At 39.4% G+C, this 24,122-nt stretch overlaps 1 protein-coding gene across 1 annotated transcript; it reads right to left on the bottom strand.

The window, feature by feature from the left end:
• Window positions 1-1,955: 1,955 nt before the first annotated feature.
• Window positions 1,956-23,385, bottom strand: LOC131250910 (2-alkenal reductase (NADP(+)-dependent)-like). The gene is made up of 4 exons (XM_058251309.1): window positions 22,563-23,385; window positions 3,842-4,008; window positions 2,798-2,880; window positions 1,956-2,319 (listed from the first exon to the last, which is right to left on the bottom strand). The coding sequence occupies exons 1-4, from the start codon at window positions 22,660-22,662 to the stop codon at window positions 1,956-1,958; spliced, it is 714 nt and encodes a 237-aa protein (XP_058107292.1). The 5' UTR covers window positions 22,663-23,385.
• Between the last annotated feature and the right edge of the window lie 737 nt (window positions 23,386-24,122).

The following is a 24,122-nucleotide window of genomic DNA, read 5'->3' as shown; positions in this document are numbered from 1 at the left end:
ATTTAGAGTCAGCTTAGACTCTAAAGCATGTTCAAGCATCGTTCCTACATTCTTTTGCATTCGTTGCTTATACATTTGTAATGATCCCATCAACTCTTCAATGGACAGTTTTTACAAGTCCTTTGATTCTTCGATCGCCACAACCACATGCTCAAAATTAGTTTTGAGAGATCACAATGCCTTTTCCATAACACGTATGTCTTTACTTTTTCACCATTTCTTTTTAAATTGTTAATCATAACAATTAGACGTGAGAAGTAGTCAGAGATACTTTTACCTTCCTTTATGTGCACCACTTCGAACTCAACTCTTAGTGTTTGAAGGCGAACCCGCTTCACTCGATCAACACCCTTGAAGATGGTGCCAAGGGTATCCCAAGCTTGCTTGTTTGATGTTGCTTTGTCAATCTTTTCAACGGTTGATTCATCCAACCCTTGATAGAGGAGGAACAAAGCCTTGTTGTCTTTCTTCCTTTGATTTTTGAGATCTTCGTTGGTGAAAGCCTTGTGTATACTCATCAGTGACGATCTCCCATAGTTCTTACGACCTGAACAACACCTTCATTTGGATGAACCACTTTTCATAGTTGTCCTTTGACAACTTAGGAACTTGTGGCTTGATTGTGCTTGTCATTTTTACACGAACAAGCTTTATGGGTTAGATGACTTGGTTTTACTAAGCCTCAGGATGACCCAAACAATCTGATTTTTTTTAAGAAGGAAGGGCTGAATTTTTTGAAAATGAAGGGAGAGAGGGATAGAAAATTTGATTTTTTTAACAGATTTTTTTGGCAGATTTTTTTGGCTGAAAAAACTGCTGAAATCTGATTTTTTTAACAGATTGTTCTTTTCTTGGCTGAAAAAACTGCTGGCAACTTCAACCAGGGAATTAAAAAAAAAACTTGGCTTTGCAACCTGATTTTTTTTTTTGCTGGAAAAAGAAAAACTGCTGAAATCTGATTTTTTCTTGAACAGATTTTTCTGAAAAAATTTTGTTTTTTGGCTGAAAAAGAAATTGCTGGAAACTTCTTCTAGAAAAAGAAGTAGGCTCTGATACCAGTTTGCTTTTCTTTGCTTTAAGAAAACAGATTTTTCTTGGCTTTACAAAGCCTTAGCACAAATCACAAAATCTGATTGTATACAAGGAAGGAAGAGAGCAGAAACCGAAACTTTATTTTTTTTAAACTGTTTTTTTTTTTTTTTTCTTATTATTATTTTTTTTTTGCCGCTGCAAAATTGCTTCTTCAGTTGCTAGTTGCTACAACCGAATCTACAAGGTGTGGGTTTTGAATGAAATGTGAAAATACAAAAATGCCCCCTACCAGGAGCTTCCAACATTAAAATTCCTAAGAAAGTACTACACAAGCTTTTCATCTTCCAAAAGCATATCCATGGAAGTGTTGCTGTGCTTTGGAAGATGAACAGTCAGGCATTTGCATGTTTTGGTTTGCAACTCCAACATGCGGCCCACAAAGATGGTTCTAAACATGGGGCCACAATTCCGACCGGGAATTCTTTTCTTCTTCTTCTTTTTTTTTTTTCCAAGTTTTTTATCCTTTTAGTTTATGGAAGAAAGCATTGTCTATGGCATAGACCTAGACCGATGTTCAGCCAGTCCCGGTTGACTTGAAGACTCAACCCAACAGGACATGCATTTAAGAATTACAAATTAAAAAAAAAAAAAAAATTTAAAAAACAATCAAGATAGGGGTAGATATTAGATAATACCTTATGATATTTCCCATATATTTTTGTATTCCATCTGTGTGACACATAGTGACACACTGATACATAGAACATTTTTCGAAATAGGACAACTAAAAAGTACTATGCATGTGTAAAATCTAATCATAGACTATTCTATGACTAATTTAAATTCATTTTCTTGTCTTTTTTTTTTAATTATTATTTTTAATTATTTTTATTTTTATTTTATAACTTCAATGTGCCTCAGAATCACTCATGGGAAACTGCAACTACCTGTTTCCCAACATTGCGTCCTGTGAAGAGTCCAATCAAGGCTGCTGGAGCACTCTCAAGCCCTTCGACTATGTCTTCCACATAAACAATCTTCCCTTCCTTGATACATTGTCGAGTCGCCTCCAGAAATTGAGGATACAAAGAGTAGTAGTTGAACACCTTGAACCCTTCCATTTGGATGCACTTTGTGACGATGTAGTGCAAGTTGTGCACACCTTTATACTGAGAGATCATACCACACACTGCAATGCGACCATGGAGCCTCATATTCACTAGTACTGCATCAAGCATCAAACCGCCCACGTTTTCAAAGTAGAAGTCGATGCCCTCGGGAAAATACCTAATTATGGATTCCAAACATTTTTATAAAACAGGAAACAAAACACATTGAGTCTACAAGCATGACTAGGATGCCATTTTTCATTAATTCGAAAATCAAAATTGTCACCCAGACAATGTAGAGCTTTGCTAAGCCCACATTCACATATAGAGAGGCCTTTGTGTGGGGCCATTAGGCTAGGTAATCTATCTGAATAATCAGGTTGTCCAATCAACCAGTGGACATCACACAAGTAGAATGTTGGATTTTGGCAAGTTTTTCTAAAGCATCTTCAAGATGTGTCGTCTGCTTGTTGGACAGGACAACCTGATTACTGGTCCACGTCATTTACATTGCGTAACTTGTACGTCCAAGACATGGTTGGTGTGTGTTTAGTCATGTGTAGGGGCTTGTGGATAAATGAACAATGATGTTTTGAAGGAAACCAAACCGATGGTTTTTGAGATTCTTATATGCTAACACTAACACGGATACTCGCCTTTTTAAAGCTTCGTTCAAGTCAGGTTCTTCCTTATAGTTGAAAGCATCGTCGAACCCAAACTTACTTTTCAACAGATCAACCTGAGCCCACACAATGATATTAGAAAATGTTTTCTAGGTACTACTGACAACAGAAACTCTCTGCTTTCAAGAATTTTGCATGTTAGGACTGCATGCCAATATATCAAATTACTAAGAACTACATCCATCCTGACCGTTGTATATGATATGCCCCAATGTGGATGAACCATAATCCGAGAAGCTCCTCAATAGAACAACCCAACCATTCAAATTTTGGCCTCAATGTTTGAGAAGAGGAATACAGCAACACTAATCTACATGCAACTGAAAAAAAGACTACGATTGGTACTGGGATCTTTCAATCTGGGAGATATTTGATGCATGGTCCATCCATGGAGTGTTGCAATCATAGTTCAATAGCCCAAAACTCAACCGGAAGGCTCAAAGAAGTCTAAAATTGACTCGACTCGATATTATAATATATTGTTCAAGAGAGCAATGTGAATAAATCATTAAAATCATTATGTATAAAATTATCAAAACGACAAAGTTTTCTTTGGGAATGCTGGTAATTAAGATGCTACACTTGCAAATCACTGGTGCAGGTTTAATTCTCGTTGGCTATCTTTTTTAATCACCAAAAGCCTTAACTATTGGTTCGATTCATGACGCTGAGTCATTTCGAGTTGATCGAGTTATCGAGTTGATTGTACGAGTCTTGTTGAGTTCGGCGTGAGTCAAGCTCATGAAAAGTTTCTCAGAGACCCCACTCGAAATCTCATTGAGCCCAGTTGATTCAACCAGGTTTTGAGTTGAGTTGGCAAGTTACAGAACTGTGGTTGCAACACATCACTTGTCTGGATCACTAAACCAAGGGCCTACTCTGAGAAACTGAAAACCCCAACAACTTGTAATATTCATTTTTACTAGATCTTATACTTCTATGAACTAATATGTTGTGTGGTGATATATCTTTCACTTAACAAGGTGAAAATGATGCTTGTCATTGCTAGCGGCTAACCTTTTCACTAGAAACAGCACTCCCAACAACGTAACAGCCCATCAACTTTGCGAATTGTCCAACTAGCTGACCCACAGCACCGGATGCTGCTGACACAAAGACGTATTCACCTTTCTTAGGAGTGCAGATCTCATAAAATCCAGCATAAGCTGTAAGACCAGGCATACCTGTAGATAATCAAGCAATGTAGTTAAGTTAGATGAGGTGCGAGACATTTCCATAAACGGAAACGAGAATGCCTATTCATGACCTGAAATGAATGTGGTTATCACACATATTGGCTAATGTGTATTGAATGAACTCCATCTAATGGTTAAACCAAGACACTTCATAATTATACTTATGGGGCTTTTCAATTTAGTATCTTACACAAATGGTTTAGGTAGCTGAAAGCAGCATATATATCAGTTGGACTACAGCTCGATGGCCCAATTTACCAATTAGTCATAGGAAGGGGCGTAAACTTTTTATTTTAAAAGAAAAATGGAAGCACGTGGCCTTTCAATCAAGCGCATTTATGTCCTTTCACTTCTTTAATGACACTAGCCCATACCTTGCATGTCACCTGCATCGACATGTAGTTTCAGGGAGCCTATGTAACAAAGGCTACTTGGGCCCACTATGATGAGTGTAGTATCCACTCTATACATTTATTGTATTGTCTCATATTACGCCGTGAGCCTAAAATATAGAAAAATCTTAAACTTGAGCGGGCAACAACATTACAAAGTGGAGATGAGGCTCCCAACATTCTGTTCATCTAGCAGGTCCATCGTGGCAGGGCCATAGTCCAAACTTGCTCTAACTGGATCCAAAATAAAATGATGGTTCATAAATGGATGGCTAGAAAAAAAAAAGCAATGGTCCCACTGCCAATGGGTGAAATGTCCTTTAATGAAATAGCTAATACAGCTCAAGTGGGATTGATTTTCATGCTAATGGCCAATTGACAATTGAGTGGACCCTGTTAACAAATGTGGAGTAGGCTGTACACAAACCTTTTTTGTTAAATTATTATTATTATTATTATTATTATTATTTTTAACGAAAGCATCATTGCCTTATATAGAAATTGGAGAGCATGTTAAAGATTTTTAAGCCAATGAAACCTTGACCAAAATACACGTGATTAATCCCAAGCCAACCTGTATTTGCTTAACCCGTGCGGTTGGGTCCTAACGTCTGAATCTGCGAAACCTCAACTTGACCCAACTGTTCATGGAGCTCAAAATGCAAAAACCCACACATTTTCTCCAATCAATATTGAAAAGACTAGACTTTGAATCTGGTTCTAGCCTCGTTGACATTGACAGGAAAGTGTTTGGTCCCACATTATCCATTTGAATTTTACAAATATCTTCTTGAGCAAAAGAAGTAATCATTACTCCTTTTTCTGCACTTTTTATTTATTTATTTATTTATTTTAAAAATTTTTTCTTCTGCTTCTTCTTTTTTTTTTTTCCCCTCAAAATCTGATTGTGTGTGTGTGTGTGTATATATATATATATATATACATATTAAAAGAAAGAGATACAGAGATTCGGGCCTCCCGGTAAGAAAACAGGAACTCGGGATCGCCTATCATATCCATGTACAGGCCCAGCACCCCCACTCTATTAAGGACATCTTCAGGTCTCCCTAATGGAGCCTTGACATATTTTTTCTAACATATACAGGCTTCTGATGTACGACGGGAGGTCTCTAACCGTCTCAATCACCAAATGATTTTGATTCATTGCACCAGCCATTGCTAGGCCATCGGCTGGGCCATTCCCTTCTCTCGGGATAAGAGATATCGAGAAAACTGCCCTATTTTTCAATCTACTGATCCTGGCCCACCATTATCTCCACTTCCAAGCTGAAGAGGAGTTCCCATTGAATGCATCCCACATATTTCGAGTCAGATTCCAGCTCTAGCTGACTATACCCAAATTCCATGCAGAAGGATATAGCGTCATACAGAGCCTGGAGTTCAGCCCTGTTATACGTACCCGCCCCATAAACAGAGGAGAAATCAAACACTGCGCCGCGCCCTCCCCCCCCCCCCCCCCAAAAAAAAAAAAAGATGGCTAGGGTTGCCTATAGCAGATCCGTCTACATTCACTTTCACCCACCCTGCGCTGGGTCTGGGCCATTTTATAAGCTGCATAGTTTTTGCCCGGATAGGCCAGGCACGGATCCCCAAACATTGGAAGAGGGAGCACTCGGAACGACTGTTGGGCTTGGGACCTGGGAGACTGCTACATAATTTCGACATCAACCATTTGATTCAATCCACTACTTTGTCCGCACTTAGACTGATTCCTTCATACCTTGCAGTGTTCCTGGCTCTCCATATTTCCCATAGGATTAAACATGGAGTAAGGCGGCGTAAGCAGGACAACGTGCCACTCGGGGGCAGGACATTCCATCATGAGCCGAGTCTTTCACTTATGGATCCCTAGGGGGGAATATGGAGGTTGAAGATGGCGTTGAAAACTGTCCATACCTTGTCTACTAACCCACCTCTGATGAAAAGATGATTGAGGGATTCTGATTGGGGAGCAAAAACTTGTTCGGTTTCGAGGCGATGCTGACGCCCTTCATCTGGATCCAGTCATCAATTGGAATAGCCCCCTGGATCAATATCCAGATGAAAATAGAGATTTTTAGGGGGATATTGGCACTCCAAATCCTATTAGCCCATGACATCTCCAGCCCTCTCGATATGCATATATTTCATCCAGACTTAACTGAGAAGATGCCTGAGTGGTCGTGTGGCCAGAACAGCGAATCTGGATCTGACATTATGCAGAAACTGCCTGCCCTGATGTGATCAACCACCTCTCTTGGCAGAAGGCAGACCGTTGGAGAATGCATGTCAAAACCGTCCAGATGCAACACCTCTTGGACTTTGAGTTGACAGATGTCAGGGGGGATTGGGTGGGGAACGTATATTGCCAGCGGGCCGATTCCAGACCAATTGCAATTCCAAAAATTCATTTCTCCTTGCCTAATGTACTATTGAGAGTTGTTGTAGATAAGAGGGATCAATTTCACTATATCCCCTTCCATAAGGGGAATGCGCACATTAGCTGGATGTTACTTGCTTCATCAGTTCGAGCAGGGCCATATTTAGAAGACACAAACTCAGCCCATATACTAGATCCATTTCAGAGCACCAATATCCAAACCATCTTCAGTCTGAGTGCTTTCAAAACGTCCTTTAATCTTCTTATACCCAGGCTACCTTCCTCCTTAGGCAAAGCGACCCTGTTCCATTTCAACCAATGTAGTTTCCTCTTACCTTCGTGCCAGCCCCAGAAGAAATTTGCAATTTTTGCTTCTATAGTCGCCAACACTTGAGCTGGGATTGTAGTTGCCGCTATTGTGTGAACAGGAATGCCACAAAGAACATGATTGATGAGTGTACTTCTACCCGTCTGGGATAAGTGCCTAGTTATCTAACCAAGGATTTTTGCCTCTATTTTATCTATCATCAGCTGGTATATCGAACTCCTGGTCTTGCCTTCGATTAAAGGAACCCCAAGGTAAGAGAATGATGCCGCAAAGCTAGGGATCCCAGGAATTCTTTCTATCGCCCTCTTTCTGCTAGCAGGGAGAGTGGAGGAATGATAGAAACAATTTTTTGTATGGCTGATTTTCTGACCTGATGCGGATTGATAGAAGGATAGGAATTTTGTCATGGCTTTAATGGAAGCACTCCCACCGTTTAGGAAGAGGACTATCATCAGCATACAGAAGGTGAGTAACTAGTTTGCAACCTTTCTTGAGCTTAAATGGAGAGCAACATCCGTTGGACACCAACTTCGAATAGCCTCTACTTAGAACCTCTGTTGCTAATATGAATAGGCTTGGGGATAGAGGGTCCCCCTGACGTGATCCTCTGGATTATTTCAAGAAGCTTGCGCCTTCTCCATTAATCAAGATTGTGAACCCGTTATTATTTCAACATCTCTCCACCATTCTGATCCACGAAGTATTGAAGCTGAAACGCTGTAACACCGGCTCAAGAAACTCTCATTCGATTCTATAACACTAAAAAAAAGAAAATATCAAACGCTACGGGCTAGAGTATCTTTTTGCTACGGATATAAACTGTAGCTATGTTATAACGGTTTTAATTCCTAGCTAAAAGCTAGAGGTGGCAGTGCCGTGAGGAGTTCTGTGGGCCCACCACAATGTATATGTTTAATCTAAACCGTCCATCCATTTTTACAGCTCATTTTACGACATGAGCCTAAAAAAGGAAGTAGACCAAGGCTCAAGTGGACCACACCATAAGAAAAAGTGGAGATTAAGCACCTATCATTAAAGATTCCTTGGTAATGGTGTGGTCAATTTGGGCTTTCCATCTATCTCCTTTTCCTGATCATCTCCTAAATTTCCTGTCAAAATTAACGGACGGCGTGGATAAACCACATACATCACTGTGGCCCCACAGAGCCCTTGGTAGTAGCGCTCGTCTCTAGCTCCGTTCGGTTGGTGCATTCCCCCATCCGCGCCCAAAAAGAGCCCACCAGTTTTATTTTCATTCTCGCGGGCTCTTTCCTCTCTCTCTCTCTCTCTCTCCATATCATGCTACAGTATCTGAAGAGGAGATGATCTCTCCATGCGGTGAAGAAAGAATCTCATGCTAACAGAATCTGCAGAATCTCGACCAGCAACTGCAATCCCTCTCTTACTCTCTCTCTGTTTATTAATTTCTCTTTCACCCATGGAGGATTTGGGGATTTGTGGATCTTAGGAATTGGGGAGTTGTGGATTTTGGAAATTGGGGAATTGGAGATTTAGGAATTTGAGGATATTGGGGACTTCCATATTGAGGGAATTCGTGGAATTTGGGTATTCGTGATTTTCAGCTACCAAAATCTACCATGCTCGTCCTCTTCCCTGATTTTCAGCTACCATGCTCAGATTTGGGATATGACATTGCAAGAGAGGTGATCTTCTTCAATGATGTGTATGTAAAATGTGGTCAGATCAATGATGCACGCATATTGTTCGATAAAATGCCCATGAGTGATGTTTCTTCCGTAAACTCTTTAATATTGGGTTATATGAAGTATGGGGAAATATCTGTTGCAAAGGAACTGTTCGGAGGAATTCATAGGCCTGTTTGGGGAAATACAGTACCTGTTAACCACTTTGTATTGGTTCCTTATATACTGTTATACCAATTCTATTTATAAGAGAATTATAATATGATAACCATCATACATGAACTAATTTATCTAGTTTCAGGTGATTGAGATGTCTGGTGTCTGTGCTGCATCAGATATTTGGAGTGTTGGCTGCACTGTGATTGAGCTTCTCACGTGTGTGCCTCCTTATTATGACCTCCAGCCTATGCCAGCCCTCTTCCGGATTGTTCAGGTTTTTCCACCAATCTAGTTGCATTTTTATTTTGTTATCTTGATTTTATTCAGAATACAGTTCCTGACTTCTTGATGGTACAAGTGTTTTTATTTTTATTTTTTATTTATTTTTATCAGTTTTCTTTCTCTTGAGCAGAATCTTGAACTGCTCCAGCTGCAATCTGATGGTCTTTCCTTTACTATTTCTCCTTTGCCTAACTCAAGGGGACCTGCATGCTTCTTAATACCATGCTTTCTACACAAATTGGAAACAACTAATTATTTAAATAAAGCAACAAGTCATTCTCATTAATCTCTAGACCAGTGTTGTACAAAAACACATCTAGCTCACAATGTTTGGGACCATGCACAACCTTACAATCGCAAGCATATGAATGCAGTTCCCATCTCCCATTTCACCGTTGCGCTTGTGAGGCACACAACATATGAAGTCCATTGTGGACTGGGGGGATTCACCCATGAACTTTGGCTAACAAAAAGCCCATTTTCTTATACTTGTATGTTGTGTCCGGTTGGCTACCATGATAGACCTAGAAATACTTCAGGCAGTGTACACTTGTTCTAATAACTGATACCAGCCAATCCCTACAAAAGTTATTCAAAGTAGCACTAGGTAGAATGAAGTCACACCTGATGCATGGTTTTAACAGCTTGCACCTATATAGGACGACTCCTGTGCACTCTGAGAAACATGAAAAGCAACAAAAATTGGAGTGACATTTTAATCAGTCAACAATACAGAGGCCACATAGCCATGATTGCACTTCGAACAATAAAATGCTTTTAGATGTCACATTTTCCTAAATAGCATGCAAAACAATGTAGATTAGCAACCCTAAGGAATCTGCACTTTGTTGGAATAAAGAGGGGATAGTCCCCTTTTTCTCTAAACCATGAAAAAAAATCAGTTGAGTTGGAAGTGCTGGCATGAAACAAAAGGCACATCTTTCGTTGGAATTACAACCTTATTTGCATCGAGGCATATTCCCTTTCTGACACAGATAAAATTTCAATGATATATTTCAGTTTCAGGTTGATCTTCTGAAAAACGAGCTAGGCTTTGATGAAGCTTTCAATTACAAAGAGGAGCCAGACTTGGATGCAACTTTGAAAATGTCAGTTTTTGAAATTCATATGCAATATGTCTCTAAAATCTTACTTTTTCTGAATATCAGCTGTTAGTTTCTTTATGTTAATATTTTAAGTCTATGTTTGGTTATGCTGGATTCGAGTTTCAATAAGTTGTTCAATAGAGAGAGACAAAAAAGGACCAAATTGTAGTACCTATTCACCTTCTCTCTTAAAATCCATATTGAGGCTCTAGGCTCCAAATTGCAACCATGTTTCTTTTGAGTAGGACTCGGGGAAATCTTCACTGCAATTCAAGGGCTAGTTTCTCATTATGACAGCCAAGGAAGTCTTCATTTGGGTCATTGCCTCTCTATTCAACCAACTATTTTGGTCAATTCAATTGTGCATCCATACACAGCCTAAATTATGCTTTTACTCTGCATTCGCGTGGATGCATGAGCTTTCTAGACATCTGTGTTCTGCACTCTTGATTAAAAAAAAAAAAAAAAGAAAAAAAAAACTGATTGTGTACAAGAACTTTCTTGTTTGGATTGGGTGTGTATGGATGCTATCGAATTTGGTTGCAATTAAAAGTATACTAAAGAGGAAATAAGAAAAGTACATGGCAATAATATTCAAGGACTTGGCTTCCAGTTGCAACTATGCCACTTTCAAGTCAGATTGGAAAGGAATATGGTTCCAGTTTGAGGCTTGCTTCATTACGATCAATAGGGAACAACATTGCTTAATTGTACATACAAACATGGGCTTCTTTTTTTCTTTTTTTTTCTTCGTCTTAAATCTTATTTTCATAAATGCTGTACTTCAATTTTTAAAGACAGTTGGAAACATATTCTGATGTGTCTTTAGTGTTTGTGGTTGATAGAAATTAAATGTAAATGTTGATTTTTGTTTTTCGTTATTTGTTTTCCTTTAAGATTTACGTTTCCTTAGAGGGTGTGGAGCAAGAGAAGGTGGAAACTGTTTTCAAGCCAATGTCTATTGATATTAAATTCCATGACGTTCAAGGGAAGAATCACCGTTGTGCGGCTTGTGCCATACTGAAGTTGAACAAAGAGATTGTGCCTGAGCAATGCAAGGTGGTTGTTAAGCCCAACCGAGTCATTGTCACATTCTAAAGCTTCAAAAGGGAATTGGCTTGATTTGCACTTCAAAGATGATAAGGTAAATGCCAGTTTTTCATTTCCTCTTTCTTATTGTAATTACTATGAACTAGAATTAGGAGAAGTCAGCCCCTGTTTTTAACAGTCATGCCCCGAAAATGGAGCCCCAATTCCATCACATGATTGTGTGTTGTGTTCACAAGCATGTCATAGTATGAATATAACATTCAATCTGTTAAATGCATGCACTACACCATGGTGATAACATGGTTAAAATATCAGGTCATTGTAATCTGCCTCAAGTACCTTTTTAAAAAAAATTACTATGGACATATATATCAGGCTAGCAATCAGTGTTGTGGAAGTGTTCTTTCATTGTAAATATGATTAAGGTTAAGTTACTAGTCTTTCATTTCAGCTTAGCCTGACGTAGGCCAACTCCATAGCAGATACTTCTAGGAAGGCCTCTCTAAACCAGCCATTTGCATTGGAAATCCAAATCCTCTTAAGACGTTGTCTTAATGTAACCCTATAGCCTATTTTGGAATGGAAATGCCAGGAGGAAGTTCTAACCATAGTGACTTTTTGTTTAGGATCCAATGTCTGTCCAAGACCATTTACCAAGTGGTATCGACTTGAGGCATTTCCAGGTAATTCCCTTTTCCCTTTTCCATTTACAGCTATATCAGGCTGCAAACACCAGACACATGTCCTTTAATTGGGACTGATGTAAACTTGCTGAGCCAGCCAACCTTGCTGCCCTGTAATCATATATTTTGCAGGTCTGAAATGTCTTTTAATTGGGACTGATGTAAATATTATTTGTTTCTGTAATATACTTAACATCCTTTTCTTTTCTTTTTTTTGATGATGACAGAGTGTCCCCACACCCTTTTGAGGTGAGACTAATCCCTGCGGATGCACGTAATCACTGGCAAACCACGTGCACTGGGTAAAACATGAGGAGGGGAATCGATCTTGTCCAGGTTTTAAACAATTGCTTCCAATATTCGTCTTATATCCCTATTCAACAAGGCTTTAGAAGATGCTCAGTTGCCATACTTTCAGCCCTCCGATAGGTTCTATCTTGTAATCTAGAAATTTTATTTTTAGAGGTTTATGGAATGATATCCTGCCAAGTTCTTGTGCTGTTGTTTGATGTCAGTCATATTACAACTATTATCCATTGTTTTTGAACTGATTCCTTCCATCTTGTGCTGTTTAGGTGGTATAAAATCTCAGTTTGTGATCTGATTTCTGTAGCAGTTGCTGTAAATGTTCTAGTTCAACTCTCTTGAACTGAAGTCGGCATTGCTGAGTTCAACAGCAGGAACAGTAGTGGGCAAGAGTGTAACTTTTGTAAGTGTAATCCAGTTAAAATGGACTAGGCAGGATGATTGATTTGTTTGGGATGTTTGGACAGCCCAATCAAAATCTGAGATTGCAACCTGATATATTTGTTCTATGGTCAAATCTCAAACTTTTGGAATTAAAGTTAGTTATTTACGTGCAAGTCATGCATATTTCTTCTTCATCGTCTCCTTCTTCCATGTCAATTCAGTAACTGTATTTTGCATTGGCTTCAGTTTGGGAATCTCAGTTGAAACTTAATTGTTCAAGGAAACTTATTTCAAACAAGCTCTCAACTTGAGAAACAACATCTCTTGTTCTGATATGATCACCCCTAAAACGTAGAGAGTTTCGTGACTGCAGCTAGCTAACTACCTCTGTTTGGACATATATGTAATCTGATATTTGCTCCTTACAAAAGGTCTTCAGGTGTTAGCCAAAGTATCAATCTGATATCATTATGGTTAGCAGCATTATAGAAATTCAAACTATAAGCATTAGCATGTCACTTTTAGTCTTTGATTGTCACAGGACATGGGCTGGTTCTTAACTTGCATAAGTTCAGTGGTAAGAGCCATGGATATTAAAACTCTGTTTTGGAATTTTTATTTTTGGTTTTCCATTGAGTTCAATATGGGTCATTCCGTGTACATTTCTGGTGATTGGGACTTGATAATAACGGTTCAGAAAATAGCAGCCACGTCTTTCATTTTCCTAGCATGGGGCTTCTAGCGGCAACCTATGCATCATTTTAGGTGGCAATTGGATATATAGTTTGATTGTAGTTGGTGGGGCTTCCTAAATGTACTTAATAGCAGCCACGTCTTTCATTTTAGCTTGTTGCAGTTGTTCACACAGTAATCATTCTTGAATGTCCATGCAGGCTACATATTGGAAGAGGATACAGTTCAACAATCTTCATCAGTAAGCTTCTCAAACATACTGCTTTGTATCTATGAATTGTAAAGAAGACAGTAATTTGTAGTTTTGTAAAGTATTCAATATATATATATATACATGTAGAAATTTGCGTACTAATCGTTTGAAGAAATGACTCAACCAAGATGAAACCATGCTAGAGGTCCTCCAGTTTAACACACATAGGTCATCGTATGGTTGGAAGAAATCACTGTATCAGCCATCTAGTTCACCTGATTCTTCTTTGATGGACCATTGTATAAATTCACAATGATTTGACAACTTTATTTGTTAGATCAATGACTATTCCTTGTTATATGTGGACTGTAGGCCATTTTTTGTTTGAAGGACATTGTTCATATGATCAGCATTATCTTTTCAGTTTGATTTTCAAATAGTAGTCATTCACAATAAGCTTGCTAAGACGATTGTTTGAATGAATCAAATATGTCTGACGATGAATTAGCAAACTGTCATCCATGAATGAGCCAAGCAAAGAACCTCAATGACTCCCACTGACAGAAAATGTTCTTCTCTAGAATGGTGCCATGCATGTATGTACTCCATTCACATAAGATTAGCTCACCTGATTTGCATCCAACCTGATTCTTGGATGAGGTTTCCTAAGCCTACGAGTGTCCGGAGCATTGCCCAACAAAATGTAGCCACATGCACCAATGCAGCACAAGGATGTGAGATCAAAGCTTTCTATCAAGTGGGTTACACTTTTTTATTTTTAGAACTTCTGGCTTAAAAATTAAGTGTTTCACTCCTTTGATGGACCACTGTTTACAAACAAATGGATTTCAGAAAGAGTTTGTATTAGCCATCCATTTCCTTTATATGTTGTGCCCAACTTCAGGAACAAAAGCCTGAATTTGCACATGGCTCATCTGAGGGTAAGCTGGCATCTCACACACATTTTCCATATTGGCATGTGTGACTGCATGTGGATGGTCATGAATCAACACAAGTGTGGGCTTAATCTCTGTTTTATGTCTACTTCATTTGGCTTTTCACTTGTTTGGTCCCATATGATAGTTGGCGCTACAACATTTATAATGTTCAGTTGCAGTAGTGTAGTTTTTATTGTATATAGAGAACTCATTGGGAAGCCAATGCTTTTGGATTTGTTTGCATTCATTCCATGATCTTAAGTCCATAATCACATCATGAGCTTGAAACTTGTTTGTGTTAGTTTTTTTTTTTTTTTTGAAAGTTAACTTGTTCGTGTTTGTAATGTTCCTATAATTTTATAACTTCTCTAGTTATGAATTATGACCTAAATCTAATTGGGAGTTTCATGACATCCAATCTCCGGCCATCTTTTTCCGGGCAATTAATGTATTATTTCCATTACTGTCTTTTGTAGGACATTGATCAACATATTAGGAGCTTTGATCTGTAAAGATGAGAACCCTTATAACCCAAGTGCAGTTTACGTTTTTGATTTGTTGTAAGCAGTCAACCAATTTGTGTTGTTTCCTTTTTATTATTGTGCTAAAGCAGTTAACCAATTCAGCAGTAATACACATTACAAAAAATAAAAAATCCTTAACAGTGTCATACTTGCAGGCCCGTTATTCATGGATGCCCATATGTGAAAAGAGCAATTCATATGTGGAAGGCCTCATTCGATATTTGTCTTTGTATTTTTAGCAGTATTGTAATTGATTGAATGAAGAATTGTAATTGCAATTGTAATTATAATTGATTGAATGAAGGATTGCAATTGATTCATTATTGAATGAATGAATGATTATGCACAAACACCATTATAATTTTTTTAAATGTCAGAAATAGCTATAGATATTAACCGTAGAGCTCTGACAACCGTAGCTCTTATTAAATTCGGCATATTGCTACGGATCGTTACTACTTTTAGCTACAAATAATATCCGTAGCTGTAAATGCTTTTCCCTACACATATACTTGTTTCGGATTTTTTAGTAGCTATTTAGAATCTATAGCTACGGATTAAATCTGTAGTTATAAGTTTATGCTACAGACTATTACCGTAGCTATAGATTTATAGCTACGGTTTAATCCGTCGTGTTTCCCGTTTTTAGTCTCATAAGCCTTCTAAAAAGGGCAAGCTCTCAATCTTAAGAGGTGGGGGAGGAGGGGCACTAAATAGGACTATGCCAAATAAAAAATAATTGCTTAACAGAAATAATAATAATTAAATTAAATAGCAATCTTAATTGTAATAGTATTGAGAAGTTGATTCAAATGTTATTCAGATGACAACCTTATACCAAAAACAAACGTTTATGGTAGGACAACCTGATTTCTTGAACTCAGTAACGATAAAAAACATAAACTAAAACAAGAGGCAAATAAAGAAATCTATCTATTATAACATTCACCGCATGTACATGAAAAGGATTACAATTATTCATCACATACATCATACACCAAATACCAGAAATTTTAGTAGTTCGGTATGTACACCAACTGTTCTCAAACAGCCACACCTACTCCACTCTCAATAATCACAACCCACGTGATATTAATGTTCACCATATAACAAGGTTTTCCAAGGTTCACCTTAAAACCTGTACAGTTGTGTTTTAATGGGTTATCACAATTAAAAACCCCGCGTTGAGATTTTCTGGTTATCTCAGTTAAAACCAATATAGATTTCTAGCAATCTCAAAAACCAAAAGCAATAAATCAAAATACTTATCTTCTTCTTGAAGATTCTGCTTGATGTAGCTCGGTAGAACTGCTTCACTTGTAGATGTAGATGTTCAATGTCTAACACACATATAGAAGGTTTCTAGGTTCTAAATGAATTTTAATTAAACTCAAACCTGGGCTACTTTGATTGAATTTCTTGGATCTTAAAAGGGTAGAGAAGAACTGCCTTATACAAAATAAGATTGAAAGCAAAGAGATCAAGAGATTACAAATCAAATAAGCTATAAAATGAATGTATAATTACCGAATTATAGCTTCACAATGATGGGGGCTTTTCTCTCAAAGTAGAGGCTTAATTTGGCTTTGAATGAATGAATAAACTGAGAAAAGATCTCTATTTATAGGCTGAAAAACGGTTCCTTCGACTGGTCTAAGGTCACCTTCGGCTGGTCTAAGGTTCAACTAAATTTCAAAAATTATAACGCGATCGGATAAAACCGACCATCGACTAGTCGAGTGGGTCCAAAAAACCTTAGTGGAGTTCGAGTTGAGCCCTACTCAACTGGTCGAGCTAGTGTACACGACTGGTCAAGCAGGGTGCTCGACTGGTCGAGGACCTACCAGAAAATTTTGAAAATTTGAATTAAATCCTGGACTAGTTGAGAAAATTCTTGGACTTGTCGAGCCAGAGCCTGAACTAGTCGAACATAGGTTAAGACTAGTTGAAATAAATCCTATAAAAAGTATAACAACCAACAAATGATGTGAAATTAAAATGACCTAAACCTAAGGTCTTTCTAGGTCATATATACCTGAAATATTAAACATTGAACTTGTAGCTTCAATAGATCTTCTACTTGATGTATACTTGTATTTGAAGCTTGAACTTAAACTTGTACACTTGAAACTTGATCGTGAACTTGTATACTTGAAGCTTAATCTTGAACATTGTAGCAAATCTTCATATGAAGGTGAACTCTCCATCATATGAACAAGTCAAACTCTGGAGTGGTTTGTCTCAACGAAATTTGACAATAAAGGGTGCTTGATATACAACACAACACTTACAATCTCCTCCTTTGATTGAATTTCTTGGATCCCAAAAGGGTAGAGAAGAACTCCCTCTTACAAAATAAGATTGAAAGCAAAGAGACCAAGAAATTACAAACCAAATAAGTTATAAAATGAATCTAAAATTACCGAACTATAGCTTGACAATGATGGGGGCTTCTCTCTTAAAAGTGGAGGCTTAATTTGGCTTTGAATGAATGAATAAAGCTGAGAAAAGACCTCTATTTATACGCTGAAAAACGGTTCCTTTATTTGGTCTAAGGACACCTTCGACTGGTCTAAGGTTCAATCAAATTTCAAAAATTCCGGCGCGATCGGATAAAATTGACCCTCGACTGGTCGAGTGGCCTGCTCGACTAGTCGAGCATAGCACTTGACTGGTCGAGTGGGTCTAAAAAACTTTGCTGGAGTTCGAGTCGAGCCAATGTCCACGACTGGTCGAGGACCTACCAGAAAATTTTGAAAATTTGAATTAAATCCTAGACTAGTCGAGGAAATTCTTGGACTAGTTGAGCTATAGCCTGGACTAGTCAAAATAAAGCCTATAAAAAGTATAACAACCCAAAAATGATGTGAAATTAAAATGACCTAAACCTAAGGTCTTTCTAGGGTCATATGTACTTGAAATATTGAACATTGAACTTGTAGCTTCAGTAGATCTTCTACTTGATGTATATTTGTATTCGAAGCTTAAACTTGTATACTTGGAACTTGATCTTGAACTTGTATACTTGAAGCTTGATCTTGAACATTGTAGCAAATCTTCATATGGAGGTGAACTTTCCATCATATGAACAAGTCAAACTCTAAAATGGTTTGTCTCAATGAAATTTGACAACAAAGGGTGCTTGATATACAACACAGCACTTACACCTTCTCCATGTCTAGTTTGAGAATTATGTTTCCCCCTTGGACCTTTCGGTTGACATCTCTGAATATCTCTTGGCCCAGCGCAATACTTACTGCAATCGATCTTCTTTTCATGAAGACCCCTTGTTCTAAAGAGATCAATTTTGGGAGAAACAAGGCTAGCCTACTTGCAATAACTTTGGCAATTCTACACGCAGTTGCATAGACTAATGGGCCTAAAATTAGAGAATTTTTTGGGGGCTGTCACTTTCGGTATCAAACAAATCAACGTGGTGGTAAACGCTCTAGGCAGATTGCCTCCCTGGAATAGGTGAGTAACAGCCCTGAGGATATCGGCTCCGACAATCTCCCAACTGCTCACAAAAAAGGCTCCAGAGAATCCATCGGGCCCAGGGGCCCCATCCTTGGGCATATCCATTACTGCCTTCCTGACCTCTTCCATGGATGGTATATCCATCATTTGTCTGTTGTTGTCCGCTGACAACACCTCAGGAATGCCGTCTAGCAGATGTTCTGTTTGCACCTGAGCTTCCAATTGAAAAAGTTTGGAGAAGAAATCCACTGCTACTGCCTTGATCTGCGTTAACTCTGTAGTGGACGTGCCTGTATCCAACTGAATCTCTCCGATTACGGTCTGCTTGGATCTCTCTGTGGCTGATAGGTGAAAAAACTTGGTGTTGCGGTCTCCCTCCAGCCAGTTGTTACGGGCTTTCTACTTTCTGAATATTTCCTCTGCTAGCTCCATCTGCACTAGGCGGTGTTTCACATCTGAGAGAGTGCCTTGAATGATCTCAGCCGACCCGAGCTGGGCCTGATTTTCTAGCTGCAAGAGGTTCTCTTCAGCAGCCTTGAGTTGCTGGAACACGTTCCCAAATATGTTCCTATTGCAATCCTTCAATCGGCCTTTCAGTTTTCTGATTTTGAGCAGTAGGTTGATCATGGGCTGATCAGAGAGATCATTAGCCCAGGCTTCCTTAATTACTTGGTTGTATCCTTGATGAAGCAGCTACATGCATTGGAAATGAAACGGCTTAGCAATTGATGGGGTGGTTCTGGGAAAAGCCAGCAACAAAAGTGCGTGGTCGGAGGTACCACGGGGCAGGTGTTCTACTTGAAACCGAGGAAAGCGGGTTACCCAGTCTCCATTGCATACTACTCTATCCAGTCTTGCCCAAACACGAGTGTTGCCTGCTTGATTGTTGCACCATGTGAATCTATTGCCAGTGAAACCCGTGTCTAGGAGGGCGGCGTTGTCAATAGCCTTTGAGAATTCCGTTGTGCTACCCTGATCATAGTTCCTGCTGCCTCTTCTCTCCGTATTTGAGAGGACTGCATTGAAATCCCCTCCAATAGCCCATGGGCCTGAAAGACTTCTTGCCAAAGACGATATATCTGTCCAGAAGACTCCTCTGTAACTTAGAACATTTAGCATAAACAATAGAGAGATAGAAACACAGAGGGGAGTTGTTAACTTTCACAGAAAAAGACATCATCTGAGAGGATGTTTGTAAAACAGAAACATCTAAAATGGAGTTGTAGAAGAACCAGATTTTACCCCCAACCTCCGCGTTGGAGAAGGAGGAATGAAAGCCCAGCTTCAAACTGACATTTACTCTTCTTTCCTCTCTGGCCATTGGCTCCAGGATAGCCAACCACCAGAGATTATGGTTTTGAGTAAGTCTGTTGGCTGTTCTCATCCTCGCAGAGTTGGCCACGCCTTTGGCGTTCCAAATAATGGCTTTATCCATCGGTCACATTTCTAGAGTTGATCGCTCTCCTCTTTAGCCTCCTGAGTCTCCCATTCCATTCTACTCCAATCCCCATGTTCCTGTTCTTTGATGCTCTTCTTCCTCCTGTTCTTTTCTTGCCTATTATTGGAGCCCTCCATGTTGCCGGCAGAATCCTGGATTGGGAGATCATGGCTAGCGATTGAGCATCCTGAGTTGGAGGAGGATCAGAAGCAAGATCCGTGTTCTGATCGTTGCTGTCTTGCTCTGCCTGGATGAGCCTCTGCCGAAGATGATCATTACGCCGAGATGCATTTGTATTGATGATGAAAGATCCGATGGCTGCATTTTGGTCTTCACGTTTTAGGGAATGGCTAGTGCCTGCATCTTGAGATCCCTGGAGAGAGGAGAGGTCCACCATGAGATTCAGCGGATAGTCACATGTTGTGATTCCCTCTAATCTTTGAGACGCCTATGAGAGGATTGAATGATGTCGGATGCAGTTGTTGGGAGGTCTCCCTTTCTTCTAGCGGTTGATGGGAGAATTACCTACAGATTTGGATTGGAAGAAATGGGGCCTGCATTCCATTCCCTTCTCCAGGGCCTGATCAGACCTGATCAGCTGGTCCTTTCTCCAATGGGGATCCTCATGCTCAGCTGAAGGGGAAGAGGTATCTTTGTTATGTATGTCTCCCACCTACCCCAAGATTGAGGGGCATGCCTCTATCGGAGAGTGATAGTGTGACCTATCTATGGATATCCGGGCTGGGGCAGGATCCGTGGTTACTCTGGTAAAAATGGTAGGTCTGTGGAGCTCCTCAGCAGTTATCCTTGTTGAGTGGAGAGCTATCATGGCCAAGTCATCTAATCTGTTCTCAGATAGGATAGGAAGAATGTCCATAGGGGTATATGGAGGGTGGGCAAAATGGGCAAAGGGTTTGAGAGGTAATGGAGCAATGAGTTGGGTGGTTTGGGTTGTATCAGTGTGAGGGACATTTGGGCAAACAGTTGGAGGGGGAATGAAACAGGGGACTGAAGGGGTGAGTTGAGAAGTCTGTAGTTGCAGGGGTGAGGCTTCTGGGCAGATAGAGGGAAAGGGGGGTTGAGGCTGGGATGGCAGGCAAGAATCCAACCCCACTATGGGCTCGGGGTGAAGAGTGTAGGGTCAGGTTGGGGAATTTGGGTTAAGGTGGTGGGAGGAGTGATCTGAGAGGCATTTTCACAAACAGGACCTGGGCGCGGATTGCTGGGTTCTCCAATCTCCTGGACAGATCTGACCACCCAATCTTTGGTTGATCCATTTACTCTGGGATTTGCCGTAGCTAAGGGCTTTTTGGCGGTCATAGAGCAGCAATTCTCGAGGTACCCCAAAATAGGGAAAGACTTACTATTCACAGATAGCTTCCTCACACTTTTTAAGTCTGACCCTAAGTGGAGAATGATCTGCACTCTGGCAAAGCCTTGGAAGGTGCCGAGTGAGGCTACTCTGTCGATCTCCACTACCTCTCCAAAGGTACTGGCTAATTTCTCTATGGCAGCAGGGTACCAAGAGTAAGCCGGGATCCCCATCAGGCGAATCCACACTCCCTCGATAAGAGATGTTTCTGTCGGAGTCCAAGCTCCTACCTCTGATAGTTTCATCTAACTGTGTAGTTCTGAATCACCCACGAAAGCAAGCATCTCCTCTCTAGATTGGAATTTAATGAGGAATTTATTGGATGTTATTCTGGTGAAGTCTGCCAATGATGCTGAGAACTTCGATCTGCAAAAAGAGTCTATGAGATGTAGAATGGATACAGCTTCATCAGCTACTTTCGCAACAAGGGCTGATGACAGAATAGCTCGTAATCACGATGTCTCTTTGTTGTCTGCTATCACCGATAGTCGATCCAACATGCTAGTCGCATCTGCCTGTGGTATGACATTACTACGGACAGGGGCCTGTAATGGGGTCAGAGGGTTCTTTGCCGTCTCCAGATAGGTCTTCTCAGGAGGGTAAGGGGGCCTTGTCTGCAACAGTGGGTAATGATTTGAGATCTGTGTTGTAAACTTGCCCTGTTTCTGGATTTTCGCATAAGCGATGGAGACAATGTGGCCGTCAATCCTCCTACCATCCAGGCATTGAATCGCATTTAGGGCGTCCTGCTCGTATAGGAATTTGATGAAGGCAAAACCGCGGGATCTATTGCTGTTCCTGTCCCATGGGATGAATACTTCTGAAACCTTCCCGTATCTCCCGAAGATGCGATAAAGATCTTCCGCTATGGTGTCGAAAGTCAGATTACCAGCAAAAACCAAGAGGGTAGGTGCCGGTGGATTTCTCGGGCAAACGGCTTGCCAGGGTCATTTGTTCTCCTCCATCGAAAGAAACCCGGGTATCGCCACTAATGTATAACCCTGGTAACACCTAATCTGCTTCCCTTTCTTTTTTTTTTCTGCACTTTCGAGGTTGTACACACATCTACTCACCTCTGCTCTTCTATCTTGTGTCGAATTTTTTGAAAAAACCTATGGTTTCTTTGTGCTCTTGCTTTTTATTTTTGTAAGAAAACTAGGAAAAAAAAATTACCAAGAATGCTTGTATAGTAAGAAAGAGGAACATCAGTGTATTTAATTTTAAACGGGGTCTCAGGCTTTGATACGAGAGTGAACTCTTCCCATCCTGTCATCCTCCAAACTAAGTCATCTTCTTTGAAGTCCGGATGTTGTGAGTTTAAAACTTAAGCCACTCCAAAGCCAATAAGGGGCTGCACGATAATGAAAAATTAACAAATGCAAGTTCATGAATTGGAAACAGGAAGAAAAAAAGTTTCAAAACTCCAAATCTAATTGAGTTTTATCTAAGTTCAAGCCAGCATGAAATAGCATAGTAGTCAATGAGTTCTTTTAGCTTAAAGAAAATAGAAGAAGAAAACAAGAAGAGGAGAGAAAAAATTGATTGTGCTCGGATGGAGTTCCCTTGGCAAAGGTGACGGATTGTGATCTGATATTTGAGATGGAGTTCCCTTGGCCTTTATGGTAAAGATAATTGATTGTGGTGAGATATTCGAGAAGGGGTTCCCTTGACCTTTATAAAAATGATGATTAACTGTGGTGAGATATTCAAGAGGAGATTTCTTGAAAGATCATACTCAGAATGACTTATATTGCATACATAATTCATAAATCATGACATCATACTTATCTTAAAAATCTTGAATCATGGCATGGCATCTTGTTATATCTTTTACATATCTATCATGTCTATTTTGAATTCATGACATTCTTGTATTTTTCTTTGAACTATATAAAGTTATATTTTACTTACCTCCATTGAATATATATCAAACTTGTGGTGGATATAATTTCATCAGTCTTCTAGACTCACCAAATCAACAATACTTGCAAGTTTACATGATGAGAGAGAAGCTGGAGATGAAGGATTCCTAGATGACCACTTTTATGAGAATTAGATTTTTTTTTATGTTTTATTTGAAAGGCTTGTAACAAATTAAAGTAAAATGAGTGATAAGATGAATTTAATAACAGCTATAGATTTGGATTTTGAAATTTATGAAGTATAATTTAAAGTTACATTTATTCTACTACAATTTGAATGATTAGTTTTATGGTTTAGTTTGGAAGAATGATGATTTGCATATATATGTTTGTGTGTGCGCGCACACACACACACACACAAATATATATATATATATATGTATACACACACACACACACACACACATAAATATATACACATATATACATAGAGTTATGCTCAACTGCTCACCTTTCTACATGAACACTTGTGCGCACTTTTGTACACATGTTATGGGCACAAAATCTAAACCGTTCATGTGATTGTGAACACCTTCCCCCACATACGCACGAGCATGGTGGTAGTGTTCTCACTTTTTTGGCTTTGGTGTTGATTTATTACTATAGTCAAAGTATTGTATTGACTTGGGTGAAAACGTTTATTTGATTCGGAGTTGACACTAGCCAAATAAAGCTGAAAATTTATGTCCAACTAAAAACTGTGGAATCGCTTCAATTGACTCCTACAATTGGTCTAGTACCATAGATTCTCAGTAAAGGCCTTGATAACGGAAAAAGAAGAGATTAAGCACCATTTTTCTGCCCGCACAAC

This window comes from Magnolia sinica, chromosome 7 (genome assembly GCF_029962835.1).
Source record: "Magnolia sinica isolate HGM2019 chromosome 7, MsV1, whole genome shotgun sequence".
Classification (NCBI taxonomy): domain Eukaryota; kingdom Viridiplantae; phylum Streptophyta; class Magnoliopsida; order Magnoliales; family Magnoliaceae; genus Magnolia; species Magnolia sinica.
The sequence above is the reverse complement of the archived record's forward strand: the minus strand, read 5'-3'. Positions and strand labels throughout refer to the sequence as shown.

What these genes read in the sequence shown, in the direction of transcription:
- LOC131250910 (XM_058251309.1), bottom strand. Translation starts at nt 22,662, where the DNA reads ATGACAGGATGGGAAGAGTTCACTCTCGTATCAAAGCCTGAGACCCCG. An exon ending in TTACTATACAAGCATTCTTG is followed by an intron (nt 4,009 to 22,562) that starts GTAATTTTTTTT and finishes GATTATCTACAG; the next exon opens with GTATGCCTGGTCTTACAGCT. An exon ending in GTGCTGTTTCTAGTGAAAAG is followed by an intron (nt 2,881 to 3,841) that starts GTTAGCCGCTAG and finishes GTGTGGGCTCAG; the next exon opens with GTTGATCTGTTGAAAAGTAA.